The sequence below is a fragment of the Meles meles genome, chromosome 2, assembly GCF_922984935.1.
Source record: "Meles meles chromosome 2, mMelMel3.1 paternal haplotype, whole genome shotgun sequence".
NCBI lineage: Eukaryota > Metazoa > Chordata > Mammalia > Carnivora > Mustelidae > Meles > Meles meles.
In genome coordinates this window covers 37,272,538-37,287,616 of record NC_060067.1, presented here as the reverse complement: position 1 = coordinate 37,287,616, position 15,079 = coordinate 37,272,538, and the positions used below count along the sequence as shown (strand labels likewise).

The following is a 15,079-nucleotide window of genomic DNA, read 5'->3' as shown; positions in this document are numbered from 1 at the left end:
TACTTGTGATCTCTCTGTCAAATAAATAAATAAAATCTTTAAAAAAAAACAACAACAAAACACCTCTCTCAGCTTTTTTGTTTTCTTCATACAGCCCAGAAAAGTCAGAGTTTAGAATGCTGGGGAGCACTCCACTAAACAGATTTGTTCTAAAAACCAAGATCCTGGGGCCCCTGGGTGGCTCATTTGGTTAAGCGACTGCCTTTGGCTCAGGTCATGATCCCAGAGCCCTAGGATCGAGTCCTGCATCAGGCTCCCAGCTCCATGGGGAGTCTGCTTCTCCCTATGACTCCCCTCTCATGCTCTCTCACTCTGTCTCTCTCAAATAAATAAAATCTTAAAAAAATAATAAAAATATAAAAACCAAGATCCTGGGACGCCTGGGTGGCTCAGTCAGTGAAGCGTTCGACTCCTGATTTCAGCTCAGGTCATGATCTCAGGGTCGTGAGATGGAGCCCAGGTTTGGCTCCATGCTGGGTGTGGAGTGTGCTTGAGTAAGATTCTCTCTCCTTCTGCCCCCCCACCCCCCTCTCTAAAACAACAACAACAAAACCACAAGTAAAATTTGGAGGTCCCAGTTGTCTGCCTAAAGAGACTGTGGCTATGGGTTGCATGTTCATGCAAACTTCCCCCATAATTACTTCTCTTACTTGGCTTAGACGAGGCGCTATCTGGTGACTAGTTACCTGTCTCTCAGAGACCAAGGTCCCTGAGCCGTGACAGTTTGCCTGTCGTGCAGCCCTCTCCCAGGACCCTTGCACAGAAGACGTGCTATTTCTTCCGATAGATGCCTTCATATTTGTTCAGCTCTAAAAGCGGATCTATTGAAAGGAAGCCTTGCTGTCTAAACCACAGAAGCTTCAAGTTTGTTTTATTTGGGGAAATATTTTTTAAAAACACATCTCAGGTATAGTGCTGTCTAGGACCTTCTGTATTTTCTGTAGTGATGACTTACGTGGTTAGACTGGTGTATTTCATGAAGCAGACATTTCACAAGAATATTCTTACAGTGGGCTGTCTGATACCCATAGTACTTCCCCCCGAGAGCTCAGATTTCAAAGATACGACCAGTTCTCTAATTTATCTTCCTAGCCTCTGCAGCCACACCTAAGAAGGAGGCCGCCCTCCTCCTTCCCGTTTCGTGGGGCCGTTCGTACCATGAGCACCTGTGATGTTTCTGGAAACTGTGGCCCTGAGCTCTGTGAGAGAGACTGGTGACATGCACCCTGGCACGGGGTCTGCTGGTGTGGCCGAGGCCTTGGGGAGGGTCACAGGGCATCCCAGGGCTGACCCGGCCGGCCAGGGGTGCCCAGGGCCTGCCATGTGCGCACTTGCACAAATGACTCCGATGCGGACACCTTCCCCTTCCCCATGGGCAGCAACTTCCAGCCTTTCCTGTTTCTTCGTGGCCTTTCTGCCTTGTCACGCTAAACCACCTAGAGAAGCCCACTGCTGGGGGGTTCTTCCTCTCATCTGCTTTCGTTTTTCCAGGACCTGATGATCCGGAGGACCACTTCTCTGTCTCTCTCCTTACCCTGTAACCACCACCCCCCATATTGACAATTGCCTCTGGTTAGATCCATGCCCTCATTTTTAAAAGTATGTTTTCCTCTTGTATTTTTAATTCCAGTTGTTAGGTTACTTGCCTGAATTTAGTCATCAAACAATGAGTTGCTAGGGCTGTGCTCTGGCCCCGGGAAGATCTCTTTCTCGAGTGGCTTCAGCCCTTTGAGGAAGGGGGCGCTGGGGCGAGGCCAGCTGCTCACCCCATGGCCTGGCCGCTGGCCCTCCCTCTCACCGCGCGTCACAGTCCGTGTAGGGGTTGCTAACATTGGCCAACTGTTCTAAGAAAAAACTATGGCAAGAACTAGAAAATAACTCTGACAGGGTTCTTTGAATTTTTCTGAAGGAAGATGGCTTTTCCCTCCATTGTTATGCTAAAACCCAGCATACGGGCAAGTATTTAATAATGTACTTTTGCAACTCTGCAGATGGTTTATAGATTTTAGCAGTCTTTTAATGCAATTCCTTATTTCAAAACAGGGGAAGGAGATGCTTTTTTTTTTTTTTTTTACTTCATTTCTGATGCTGTGTATCTAAACATCTTTCAATTTTACTCACAAAAAATGTGTTTTGTAATTCCTTTAAAACCCTAGAGCATCTCTAGAAAAACAGTGTAATAAAAAGTTTTCTCTTAACTTTTGAAGCTTTTTAAACATATTTTAGAACAATAACAAAAAAGATTTATCTGAACCTGTGACAAAAATCTTAGCAGTACGTTTATCTGTATTTCTTTTATTATTTGCAATATTGTCTTGACAACCTTATCTGAAATATCAGGCACCTAAAAAGGAAATAAAGTCCGCAATTTGGTTTCACGTTTCCCACCATCCTGCTCTGATGTGTGGACAAGAAAATGCAATGTTACTTCATCAGAAACTGGTCTGGTTTAACTTTTCTGCATTTCTGTGTTTTCCCAGATATGATCTTTCTTCAGGGATCAGAGGTCATATTTAAAGTGGCTTTAAGTCTGTTGGGAAGCCATAAGCCCTTGATTCTGCAACATGAAAACCTAGAAACCATAGTTGACTTTATAAAAAACACCCTTCCCAACCTGGGCTTGGTGCAAATGGAAAAGACCATCAGTCAGGTACGCTTCAGTCTGACCTTCCAAAGGCTTACGCTGTCCTGGATTTGGAGAGCTTAACTTTCTTTCTCTCAGGACCTGTCTCCTACCACTTGGTCCCGTGGGCAGCACCCTGGTGTGGCCGGGCAGGTAGGAAGCACACGGCCAAGTACGCGGTCAGTGACTGAGCGCGTGTCTGAGTGTGTGTGCTTTGAGAATGTGATGGGGCTCTGCCATCAAACAAGGGGGCAGCGGTCAGGGCTGAGAACCGGCCCAGGTTATCGGCAGCTGCTTATAGTCAAAGGGCTTTACTCCTGGTTTTGTTCTTCTGAAACACACATGCACAATCAGGCTGGCCCTACAGTGGGAGAGCTTTGATTTTTTTTCAGCTGTGTGGGGGTATTTGGAATTTTCTAAAAATAACCCTTGATAGCAAAATCATGATAGTATATATTCTAGGGGTTTGTTCCATGATATATATGTGTGTGTGTGTGTGTGTGTGTGTTTTATTTTTATTTTTTTAAAGATTTTATTTATTTGACAGAGATCACAAGTAGGCAGAGAGGCAGGCAGAGAGAGAGAGAGGAAGGGAAGCAGGCTCACCACTGAGCAGAGAGTCTGACATGGGGCTCGGTCCCAGAACCCCGGGATCATGCCCTGAGCCGAAGGAAGCGGCTTAACCCACTGAGCCACCCAGGTGCCCCTGTGTGTGTGTTTTAGAATTCAGTTCCACATCTGTGGCTTGAGCACCTCTGATTTCTGTAGCCAGTAGGACCATTCCTCTCAAATGTTAGGGGCGAGGGTGGATTAAGCCAGAATTACAACTAGATCAGTTGTTCAGTGGTCTGGTTTAGGGGTGATTTTGACTATAAAGAAGAACCTTCTAGTAATGTTTGCTGGCTCTGAAGGACTGGGCTGTTTAGCAGGGTGTGGGTCACCGCTGCAAGCGTCCAGGGGCTGGATGGCTCAGGATGCTCCAGCAGGGATTTCTGCGTTGGGGCAGCAGTCAGGCCTCACCTGCTCCCAATGCAACGAATCATAGAGCATAGAGCAGTCAGATAAAAAGTCGTGGAACAAAGCTGTTTTTTAAGCAAGTCCTTACTTGGAGGACTTCTCATGGTCCAAGAGGAGTCTGGCGACTCCTGTGACTGCACCCAGACACTGTGTTTCTAATTTTATTTGCCACCCCTCCTGTAGTGTGGCGCACAGAGAAAGAAGCAGGTGTGGCCTGGGGAGGGGAGGGGGGCACTGTGAGCCCCGGGGGACTCTGGAACTCTGCTCGTCTCCTACGCCTGTGCTGCCAAAGGGCACTGCTTTCCCACTCTCCACTTTGGTTTTTCGTGAATTGATGCGTCTCTCCGTATTTTGCTTCCCTGGCACGTTTCTCTCAATGTGAATAGCTTTGGCTTACTCAGGCCCTACTTTTCTGCCAGGTTCTGTGTGAATCTATGTATGCACACGATCTCATTTCATCATGACCGCGGTCCTGACAGGATAGGTGGTTTTAACCCGTGAGGCCCACAGGGCGCAAAGAGGCAGGCTCACTGGCCCGTGGTCACCCTGCTGTCGAGGGGATGGTGACCTCACAGCTTCACAGCGCCACAGTACGCCACGGTATCATTTAATTGCAGAGGCTTTTCTGTATTTTACCTCTATGTTAACACTGAATTCTCTGTCCTTTTGATTCTTAAATGTTTGGCATTTATGTGCACCGATTGCCTTTACAGCCCTCACAGCGTAAACCTATGTGCTCTGGCCGCCGGGGCAGACAGAGTTCCGTGGTTACCTCAAGTCTGGGCCCAGGGAGGGCCTCCCCTGGCTCTCAGGCAGGCAGGCAGGCTCAGCAAACATTCAGTTTACCTCCTAGATACTGAGCCCCAGAAAAGAATCCTGTTTTCTCCTCCCTTTTCTGTGAAGAATACTTATTCAGAGTATAGGGTCTATTTAATTGTTGGGGGACTGGCAACAGACACGACAAGGAGAGCGTAGAGTTTTGTGTGTGTGCACCTGATTTGTTTCAGGCAGCTGTCTTGAACCTGGGGTCCTTTATTCCATGGACCCCTTAACAGCCCTGGGATGTGTGTTATAATCCCCGTTTTTATAGGCAGGGAAGCTGGGCATGGAGAGGGTAACATGCCCAACACTCTGTTTGCGGTGGCAGAGCCAAAATGGGATGGGTCTCTGACAGCAGAGCCCATCTTGTGCAGAAGACGAGCATGGAACCCAGTAATTCCAGGTGTGGTAAGAGCCACAGTGGTGCTCGTGCAAGGGTGTTTGGGAACCAGGCTGGTGGGGTGAGCGCTGCTGACTGGGAGTTGGGAGAGATGAGTTCAAGTGGGCCCAAGGAGTGAGCTAAGAGCAGGGGTCAGCACCCATTTTCTGCAGTGGGCCAGGTAGTAAGTCGTTCAGGCTTTGGGGGCCAGAAGTTCTCTTGTAGTCACTCCACTCTGCCTTTGCAGCACAAAGATAATATGCACATGAATGGAGTGACTGTAGTTTCAATAAAACTTTATTTGTAATAACATGCAGTGGGGCACATTCAGTCCATAGGTGGTGCTTTGCTGATTCCTGATCACAGGCATGAGGGTGAGAACTGAGGGAAATCCAAGATGCCTCTGCATTGAACTTTGAAGGGAATGCAAAATCTACATTTCGGGGCCCGGGTTTACATCCTCCCAAGAGTCTTGAAGCCCAGCTCTCCGCCCTCTTGCCCTCCCATGCGTTCCGTACTCACTGCCCCCTCCCCACATAGAGGGTGCCCTAGTTTCAAGTCCCACTCCGAGATGAGGCCTGAGGTACAGTGCGACTCCTTGGCAGCCTGAGAGGGCCCCCAGGCTCAGCTCTTGGAGGTCCACAGGGTGCAAGTGACAGACGCATTCATTGCAGCTGTCATGTATGTGAGTGGGTGGCGTCCTGATGGTCCTCTGGGGTAGTTCTGGCTCATTTCGTTCGATGCTCTTTCCGTAGATAGCCTCAGCTCGAGCAGTGGGACACAGCATGCAGCCGGATGGGAGGGGGGCAGCAAAGGACAGGGCTCTGCAGCTTTGGCTCGGGATGGGCAGGCTGGGAGCGGCCACAGCAGGGCAGGTCCAGAGTTGACGGAGCCCAGGGCAGAAGGAGAAGGGTCTCTGAAGTCTGTGGCAGGTCCTCAGTTTACCTGTCAGTTGAATACGAGCCATAAAACTCCTCTGACCCAACAAGGGGAAACCTTGGGAAGACACAGGAACAAAGAGAAGGAGGTCAGGTTGTCTGCTTGTCGCGGGGAGTGCTGTCTGCCTCTGCCGGTTCATTTCAGTGTAAGGAAGAAAATCCGAGTTGAAGGGGGACTTTGGGAGACAGAGCAAAGAGCTCTTGGGGCTGTGTTCGCAGTGTGGCCCCAGACCTGCACCTGTCATTGTACCCTGTAGGAACTTGCCAGAAATGCAGAATCTGGGGCCTTGCCCCAGAACTGCTGAGTCAGAATCTGCATTTTAACAAGATCCCCAGGGGATTCACACACACTGGAACATTTGAAAAGCTCTGCTGTGGGCAGCTTCACTGAACACACTAGACAATTCCCTGTTCTAGTTGAGCTGGTAGAATAGAAATCAGAATCTTAACAAGGTTCCTTTGTTTCGGAGCCGCTCCTCAGAATCACAGGGTTGAGATGGCCTCGTCTGCGCCGGGAGGAGCCCTCGCGGCTCGGGCAGTTTGCACGGCTGACAACGAGGACTTTCTTCAAAGGCCAATCAGTGCCATACCAAAAGGGTGGGTACAGTGAGGAGGAATATTTTACCACTGATATTGTTTAGAATTGCTTTCATGTGGTGATAATAAAAAACAGACCAGTTTTTAGTTGGGTTTCTTATTTTTATTTATTTATTTTTTATTTTTATTTTTTTTTAATTTTATTTATTTGACAGAGAGAGGTCACAAGTAGATAGAGAGGCAGGCAGAGAGAGAGAGAGGGACGCAGGCCCCTGCTGAGCAGAGAGCCCGATGCGGGACTCGATCCCAGGACCCCGAGATCATGACCTGAGCCGAAGGCAGCGGCTTAACCCACTGAGCCACCCAGGCGCCCAGGTTTCTTATTTTTAAATTCGCTACAGACTCTGTAGCCCCTCGTGGCCGATCCCCGGGGCCCTGCTCCTCTGTCCAGCCCTGGTGATGCCCCCAAGACGGACAGACCTGGGGGCAGGGCCTGGAGGCTGGGAAGGTGGAAAGTTTGTGGCCAGTTCTGCAGGCCTCAGGGTTAACGGCTTCATTATACAGAGTGTGCACAGACTGCGAAGAGGAACCCTCTGTGTCTCCAGGAGCAAACGAGCCAAGAACATAAACAGACGATTCACTTAAGAGGAGATCCATCTAGTAAACAAAAAGCTGGAAAAATATTTACCTTCGTGCATAATTTAAATAACATACAGTGTTTTACCTGCTAGATTAACAAAATGAAACATACTAAGGTCAGTACCGGGCGCCAGGGGAGACTGTGTCTGGCACATTGGTGTGTTGTTGTCGATGGCATTTTGCATCGATTATTCCCATTTGGGAGGCAACTTGGCGATGTGTATCACAAGCCAGTAAAATATTCATGGCCTTTGACTCAGTAATCCCATTTCTTGGAATGTATCCTTAGGAAATAATCCAAAATAGGGGAAAAGCCGTATGTGCGAGGATGTTTAGAGTTGTCATTTATAACTACAGAAACTTTATAAGTAACTAGATACCCAGCACTGGACGAATGGATTAACGGGGTTATGACACGTCGAGTAGGTAGAACAATGAAGCCACTTGTAATTATGGTCATGAAGAATATAGAGCAACTTGAAAAAGCCTCGTTTGAGGACCTGGGCTCTGCCTTCCCGACCAGCCACAGAGTGCCATGCTTTGGGATCAATTCTAGAGCATACCTGCAAAACCCAGGGCTCTAAGTATTTCAGCCGCCAGGAGATAATGATGCAATTAAGCAGGATGACCCAGGGTGGTTCCTGGGAATTAATGGATCCCTGAAAGTATGCAGCTTTGGGCACAGCTGAGAGCCATTAACCTTAGCATGGCATCAATCTGTAGGAGAGGCCACAGGTTTTGTTCCCAGGTTTTCCACATTAGTAGCTCATTTAAAACTAAATCTCGGTGGAAAGAGAGAAGGAACTGTACATTTATTCTGCACCCTAATTATACGCCAGTGCCACGGCAGTCTCGGTTTTAATGTTTGCGGTTTTTGCCCCGTTTGAGCTGTTCAGAGGTTCCGTGATGTGGCATCCTTTGTAATTTTGCTGAAGCGCAAGGTTGAACGTGAGGGTTTCATGACAGGCATGTGGACGCAGCTTCCTGAGCTAAATGAGCACCTGCTTTCCCCTGCCAGGCATGTGCTGGGAACTCCCACGAGTTGCCTCACGGAATTCCCACAGCGATGCTGGAGGTGGGTGCTCTCACCCCTGTGTCCGGGGCCAGGAGCCGAGGCTGGGAGAAGTCAACATAACTTGCTCAAGGTCATTCAGGGCATCACCAGGGGAGCCCTGATTTGAGAGCTAAGTCCGTGTTCTTGGCTGAACTGCAGCGAGAGTAAGCCCTGCTGACCTCACGGTCACTCAGAGGGACAACGAGGACTGACTATCCACACGGCAAGCTTGCACACACGCCCACACCGCGAATACAATACATAGTAGTTCGGGGCATAGAATGACTTTTGTGCCTAATTGGTCTTGTGCATTGAATTCTGTTGAAAAGCAGGAAGCTGAAAAATTAATCTCCAAGCAGAGAAGATTGTTAGGAATGGTGAGAAAGTAAACATGGTTTTCGGATATCGATTTCAGGGAAGATAGGGTTCATCCGTGTTTGAGTGCTAACAGGGCGCCGTCGGGGAACGCGAGCTTTCCATTGATTCGCACTACACTGGAATTTCTTTCTTAAAGAAGCAGTGAAGAGTTCCTTTGTGCTCTTGTAAGGCCTAACCTCATCTTCCAAGTGTGTGTTCTGGGACGCTGGTCTTGTTTCCACTGAGCCAGCATGACCGGACGCCCAGCCCCACACGCAGAGCCTCCCTGGGACTTGACTCCGGTGCTCAGAGCCCCAGCCTGCAGGGCGATCCCGCAGAAGCAGCTGCAGGGGAGAGGCCGGGGCCGCTCTTGACCCCTCTGAGCTCCCACCCCGCTCCCTCAGAGAAAGTCCAAACAGGAGCGACTCACTTGGGCACTTCGGGGCTGTTTTTCACACGGGTGGTTTCTCGATCACTGTTACTATTATGGGCAGGAAGGCATTGTTTCATGTTCACTCATCTGCGTGGGCGACATTTGGGTTTTGGCTCATTTCTGGATATCTTATGTGCAAAGGAGGGTTTTTTAGTAAACAGTTCCATTACTTAGCTGTTCTTGTAACTCTAAAAACCCTGTGAACTATAATTAAACTTTGACTCGGTGACTGGGCAAATAGGGCTATGATTCTTCTGTTTTGTTTTGTTTTTTTTTTTCCTCCCTCTTTGACCATAGCTGATGTGTCTAACAAAATAGAATTTTCAGAGAAAAAGGAAATCTGTGCTGGAATAGGAACTAAAAATAAATTTTTATAAAAAGGCTTTTTTTTAAAAAAAAGTAAGTTTGGGGCCTTTGGAAAATGAGTTATCCGAGACCCATACCTATTGTTACCTTGGGTTTATGCCTCAGTGCTTCGTTTGTTTTTTTCTTCCCAAGTAGAACTGTTACCTTTTCAACGCAGGGAGTTCTCCTTGTTTCTCACTGACAATACCAGGTCCGGACGAGGTGTGTGGGGGATGCTTGCTGACAGGGCCGCACACGCGCGTGTGGGATTTGTCTCATTCTCGGTGCCTGATGGCTTGTCTCTACGTAACAGGTGTCTGAGATGGATATCGCTAAACAGTTACAAGCCTACGAAGTCGAGTACCACGTGCTTCAAGAAGAACTTATGGATTCCTCTCCTCTCAGTGACAACCAAAGAATGGACAAATTAGAGAAGACCAACAGCAGCTTGCGCAAACAGAACCTTGACCTCCTTGAACAACTGCAGGTAGAGCATATTTAGAAAGCCTCTTCCTGAGCCCTGAGTGTGGGGTAGATCATTAGCGCACCAAAGCACCGGCGGGCTGGGTTTTCCCATGACCGCGGGACCTCTCCCCCCGCCCCCCAGTCTGTTTATAGTTGGGATCAAAGGTAGCCCAGGAGAATTGGTCCTTTTTATTAGGGAGCAGACAGATTATCCTTTGCTGAGGTCAGACAGTCCTGGAACTTTCTGAGAGGCTGTCTCTGAACTTAACCCTTTTAGGAGGGAGGCCCAGCAGTGAGAACTGGGGTCCAGGATGCCGAGGGTTTGCTGAATGCCAGCAATTGTGCTTTGAGGAATAACCAGAGAATCAAAAGCTTGGGCTTCTGTGAGCAAAACCAGCTAGGTCCGTGGAGGGACGTTAGGAGAGGGGAGTAACGCAGAGATCTACCTAACAAAACAAACCAGAGCATGTGGTCACGATTTGCGAGTCCTTACTGCAAATACAAAAGTTTACTTCATGAGGGACACAGTTCTTCCTTCTAGAAGCTTCTATCCTAACATGGATGAATGTGGGTGAGGACATGTGGTAGAAAGGCAAACAGACCATGTGTACAGAAGGGTGAGATGGGGCAAGCCTGGGGATGTAGTCCAGAAACCCAGCTCCCGCCAGATCCAGTGTGGTCTCCACACTGTCACTCTGGGCAGACCACTGACCTGCCCTGTCCTGATTGCCGCGTCTGAGTGACACACAGTCCCTGACAGCTTAGCTCAGCTCCTTTACCGATCACATCGAATAACATAATGGTACGGTCTACTTTCTTAATGCCATGAATGGGTGGTAATGTTATTAATGTCAAGGAATTGTTCGGGGGGATTTAAAAAAAAAAAACTTTATTTGCTGCAAAGACAAATACATATTTGTCCCCAAAGCATGTATTTTATGGTGTTCCTGGGCTGACCTTAGAATAAGCCTTCCATCCCAACCTAAGCCTCTTAGTTTTCTCCATAGAAAGTTGCCGCTTTGCAGACACAGGCTTGGCAGTGATATGAGAAAGGCCAGCACTGAGAGCTTAATAAATCAACCCTAGTCCAAAATGCATTCCTCCCAACAGGGATTTATCCCAGGAGACCTAGTGGCTATTTACTGTAGAGGAACAAAGAAAAACGGTTTCCCTGCCCAGTCCTAACCACCAGGCACATTCTGAAATTTAGCTGCTTTTTTTCCCCTACAACTGAGATGTCCTAACTGGAAATATGTTTGTGTACAGTGTCTCCAGGTTGTTTTGGCTGTCCTAGAAGGGGAGGCTCCTGGGGATAAAGAGCCTTATCTGGCCTGTAATGGTCTGCATGGGAGGTGGTAATTTTAAGTGACTTCCAAACAAACTAGGTCTCTGAAATAGAACATAATAGGAATGTTTCTGACAAAGCTCGGACTAGCATTTGAAGCATTTGGCTCATGAAGATAGGCAGGACGGAAATAGAAGATTCCGTTTATTGGGCTAATGCCTGTGTGATTTTTTTTTTTTTTTTTCACGGCAAAGGGTGCACGTAATTTCATGTTGCTTCTCTGATACTATACCCTTTTCATGATGAGAAAAGCTGTGCAAAGCTGCTCAGATCTCGAAATCCCTCAAGAAGGACCCCGGGTGGTAATTAGTCATTACAGACATCCTCCTTGCAGTGGTGTTTCACCGAGCGGCTGTGCTCTGTGGACGGATCATTCAAGGCGGCTGCTATGCCAGCCCACCAGTCTTGAGGGCCCTCGGCCTTGCCCGGTGCCAGGCCACTGAGACTCAGAAGACACTGCTGTGTCCAAGACCTGGGGCCAGCAGGACGCTGTGTCAGTTTGCGGGAGCTTGAAGATCGCTTTCCCAGTTCCCTCCGCGAGTCACATGGACTTACTGTCTTGCAGCCACACTTATCTGTGTTCTGTAAGACTCACACCTCCTTCCCTTTTTTTTAAAAAGTTTTCAGAGTCCAAAGATAGTGTTAAGTATAATAGTTTTTGACCATAGATCTTTGTTTTTTTCCAAAGTATCAAAATTAACCTGTTTTCTATCTTTGTTCTGTTCCTATTAGTTGCCAGAGAGACCAAGGTCCCGTTTATTTTCCTGTTAAACACTTAATGTTATCTAGCAGCTTGAGAGCAAAGGGTTCTCTCTGCTTTGTCCAGCAGTGCGAGACGATAGAAGACAATTGCGTACACCCACCAAATGGTGCCACATAATAATGAACATGCTTTTTTTATACGAAGCGTCTGTGAGTCGTAAAGTGCCAGTGATCTGGGTGCTGCGGGAGGCCAAACCCATGTACAGGAGACGTACTTTTCTCCACGAAAGTGCTTCGGTCTCATGGAGGAGAGTGACAGCCGTGCAGAACCGCTCACCACGAAGCCGGGTGGCATGCGGGCATCCTGTGGGCCTCGAGAACGGGCGGTCCTTCGTGAGGGCGGTGGTCCTGCCCCAGACCCCGACCATGGGAAGGAGTGTGAGGTTCACAGAGCACCCCTTGCGAGTGTACACTGGGTGCGGCCGCCCCTGCCTGGCAGACACACCGACCTGGACGTGCCGTCCTTTCCTCCTCCTATTTTGGGCGCTCTAGCCGCACAGCCGGAGCTAGACTTTGAGTCGTGAGGCGTCTGTCTGGCACAGTGTTGTCTTGTTCAAAAACCTGTTTCCCTTGTTTCGAAAATGAGAGAAAAAAAATACAAGTACCATTTTCCCCACCCCAAGTTAGCGGGAACGTGTGCCGCAGGGCCAGATTGGCGAGATGGAGTGGCGGCTCCCCGACTCACGGAGCTGAGCACCGCAGGAGTCACTGTGCTCCAACGACCCGGCCGGGAAGGCCTTGGGGACAGTTGCTTCTAAAGGTCGGACTGGCTGTGGCTTTCTCAGGAAACCCCGCAGCCTCCCTGGAGCCCACTAGTTCCCTGGGAAGCCGGCCCTGGCAGCTGAGAACTAGGAAGGGCAGTTGCTAGAGAGAAGCCTCTGGAAGTTCTCCGTTGTGTGCGGCCATTGTGTGCTCGGTGCCCAGGATGTGGGCTGGGTGGGAGGCGGGACACTGCTTCTCTCAGGGGCAGCGGTGGTGACCAGTCAGCAAGACTGATGCTGGGACGCCGGGACCCCGGATGTGGTGAGACCTGCTGACATTGAGGAGAACAGAAAGGATCTGGGAGGAGAGGGCTGGTACTGCTTGGGGCCCCCCCACGGGAACCACTGGCCCCTAGGTCGTGTGTGTGTGTGTGTGTGTGTGTCTGTGTGTGTGTGTGTGTCTGTGTGTGTGTGTGTGTGTCTGTGTGTGTGTGTGTGTGTGTGTGTGTGTGTGTGTGTGTGCGCAGATGGGCCAGGCTCTGCCGCAGTGGTCCACAAAGCTCCAGATCTCGGGGGCGGGGCCCAGGGGCAGTCGCTTTGTCCCGGAAGCTCTGCCCCTTGTTCCTGAAGCAGTCTTGGCCTGGATCAGAACTGTCTTCCCTGTTGTCGGGACGGGGTCCCTTTGCACTGTGAAGGCGCCAGCCCTCTCAGAGAGGCCACTGCAGGGAAGATGCTGGAGGCTCTCAGACTGGCCCAGCCTTCCCGCGAAGGAACCTGGGAAATGTAGTCTTCCTGTGTGTCCAGAAAACCAGGCCACAAATAAACAAATAGGCTCGTCTCTGCCAAAACAGGGCTCCAGAGCGTCTCCGACACTGGCCAGTGGAGTGTAGAGCGGATCCCCGCCAACCCCCAACCCCTCTGCATTCTCACTGGCCAGTTCACACGCGCTTCTTTGATTCTCCAGGTGGCCAATGGGAGGATCCAGAGCCTGGAAGCCACGGTTGAGAAGCTTCTGAGCAGTGAAAGCAAGCTGAAGCAGGCCACCCTCGCCTTGGAGCTGGAGCGGTCAGCCCTGCTGCAGACGGTGGAGGCGCTCCGGAGGCAGCGGACAGCAGAGCCGCACAGGCCGGAGCCGGACTTCACGGGGCCGGGGCCCGCAGGTGACTGACGGCCCAGGACATGGCCCCTCGCCAGAGCAGCACGGGTGCAGGGGAGCCTCTGCGGCCCGTCCTCACGCTGTCCAGGCCTTAACTGAGAGGGACAGAGGATGCCGGAGGGAGAGAACGAGGCATGACGCGTGCTTCTCAGGGAGGACACTGGCTTGCCAGCATGCAGACTGTTCTGAACTAGAACTTGCGAGTCATGGGGACAGAGGTCCCAATGTTTTTGTTGTTGTTTCAGTTGCAGTCCGTCCTTCTTCAGTCCCGATTACTGTACCCAGTAGGTTTAGGTGGCACGGATGTGAATAAATGCGCCTTCGAGTTTCCTTGTTGCCTCCTTTCTCAGCAGCACTGTGCTTGCGAAGGACAGCGAGTCCTGGGCCGGGGCCAGGGCTGGGGCCGGGGCGGGGGCTCGAGGGGAGTCCTCCGGCCTGGAAGTGGGGCCGGCGCTCATCATGTGGGTTTGTGGGACCACACCCTCTGGTCCCCGGCAGGCAGGCGATGCAGCCGGCCCCTGTCTGTCTGTCCTGGCTGCAGAAGCCCCAGAGAACCTTCAGGACGTCTTGAATTTAGCACTCTCCTGGATATTCACTGAAGTCTGTCTTTTAAAAAAACAAAAACAGTTTTCATTTTTTTACTTAGTCCTTAAGTATCAAAGTCATTGTACATCAATGTTTTCTGGATAAATCACCAGTTCTTAGGCTCAAACCAAGTGTCACTAGGGAGCGACCTGCATCTGTGGACTCCGATGCATGTATTTCTTTGTGGGTTGTTGTCGCCTGGTCAGGGCCGGGTATTTACTTTTGCTCTTGTGCGAGGCAGGCGCTGTGAGTCCCTTTGAGGGCACACCCTTGCGAACCTCATTCCCCAGAGAAGTAGCCCGGTGTGTCAGGATTGTCGTGGGCGCCAGAGAGATGGCTTTGGAAAAAAGCCATCAGCCTGAAACCGCAATCAGACAGTGGCAGCTGAGCACAGTTGTTCAGAGGGGGGCGGCGTGTTCTGACTACGACTCACAGCACGGTGACCCTTTCCCTTGGGGGATGAGAACCCTGTGCCTTCAGCAAGCAGAAAGCCGCTCACAGCCGATGCGGCTTCCTCAGGTCCCCGCGTGAGGCCACCGCACAAGCACTCTCAGAACCGGGGATCGGGGCAGAGAGGGGCTCTGAGGGCCCTTTCCGACAGCAGGATCACTCTGGCCTTTGCCATCATAGTCCCCTCTCGTCCACAGCGCCTTCTTGGGACTCTCAGCAGTGGGTGTCTCTTTCAGCCCGGCGTGAAAGGAGGGATTTTCACACTCAGAGTCATCCCAGATCTCCCCAGACATTTCTGAGAGTGACATGCGCACTCCCCAGTGCCTAAATGTTGGCCAACATTCAGGACTCCCCGCGTGGGGGGATAGTGGTTCTCCTCACAAATCAAGGTGCCCAGCCCAGTAGCGTCTATCCTGAGTTGTTCCACCAGACAGAATTTAGAGGAGTTAATATTTGAGGGCTTCTTTCCACCTA

General features: G+C 50.3%; 1 protein-coding gene across 5 annotated transcripts in view; it reads left to right on the top strand.

Annotated features, from left to right (window-relative positions):
* Positions 1–13,900, top strand: part of TBC1D1 (TBC1 domain family member 1) — a 231,156-nt gene extending 217,256 nt beyond the window's left edge. For 4 of the 5 annotated variants that reach the window (XM_045993559.1, XM_045993568.1, XM_045993576.1 and 1 more), the window contains 3 exons: positions 2,481–2,650; positions 9,455–9,628; positions 13,379–13,900. In XM_045993559.1, coding sequence (XP_045849515.1) covers positions 2,481–2,650; positions 9,455–9,628; positions 13,379–13,582 — 548 coding nt within the window. In that variant the 3' untranslated portion in view covers positions 13,583–13,900. Of the gene's footprint in view, positions 1–2,480; positions 2,651–9,454; positions 9,629–13,378 lie in introns of those variants that run through there. The other variant, XM_045993594.1, reaches the window with a different exon arrangement.
* The last annotated feature ends 1,179 nt before the right edge of the window (positions 13,901–15,079 follow it).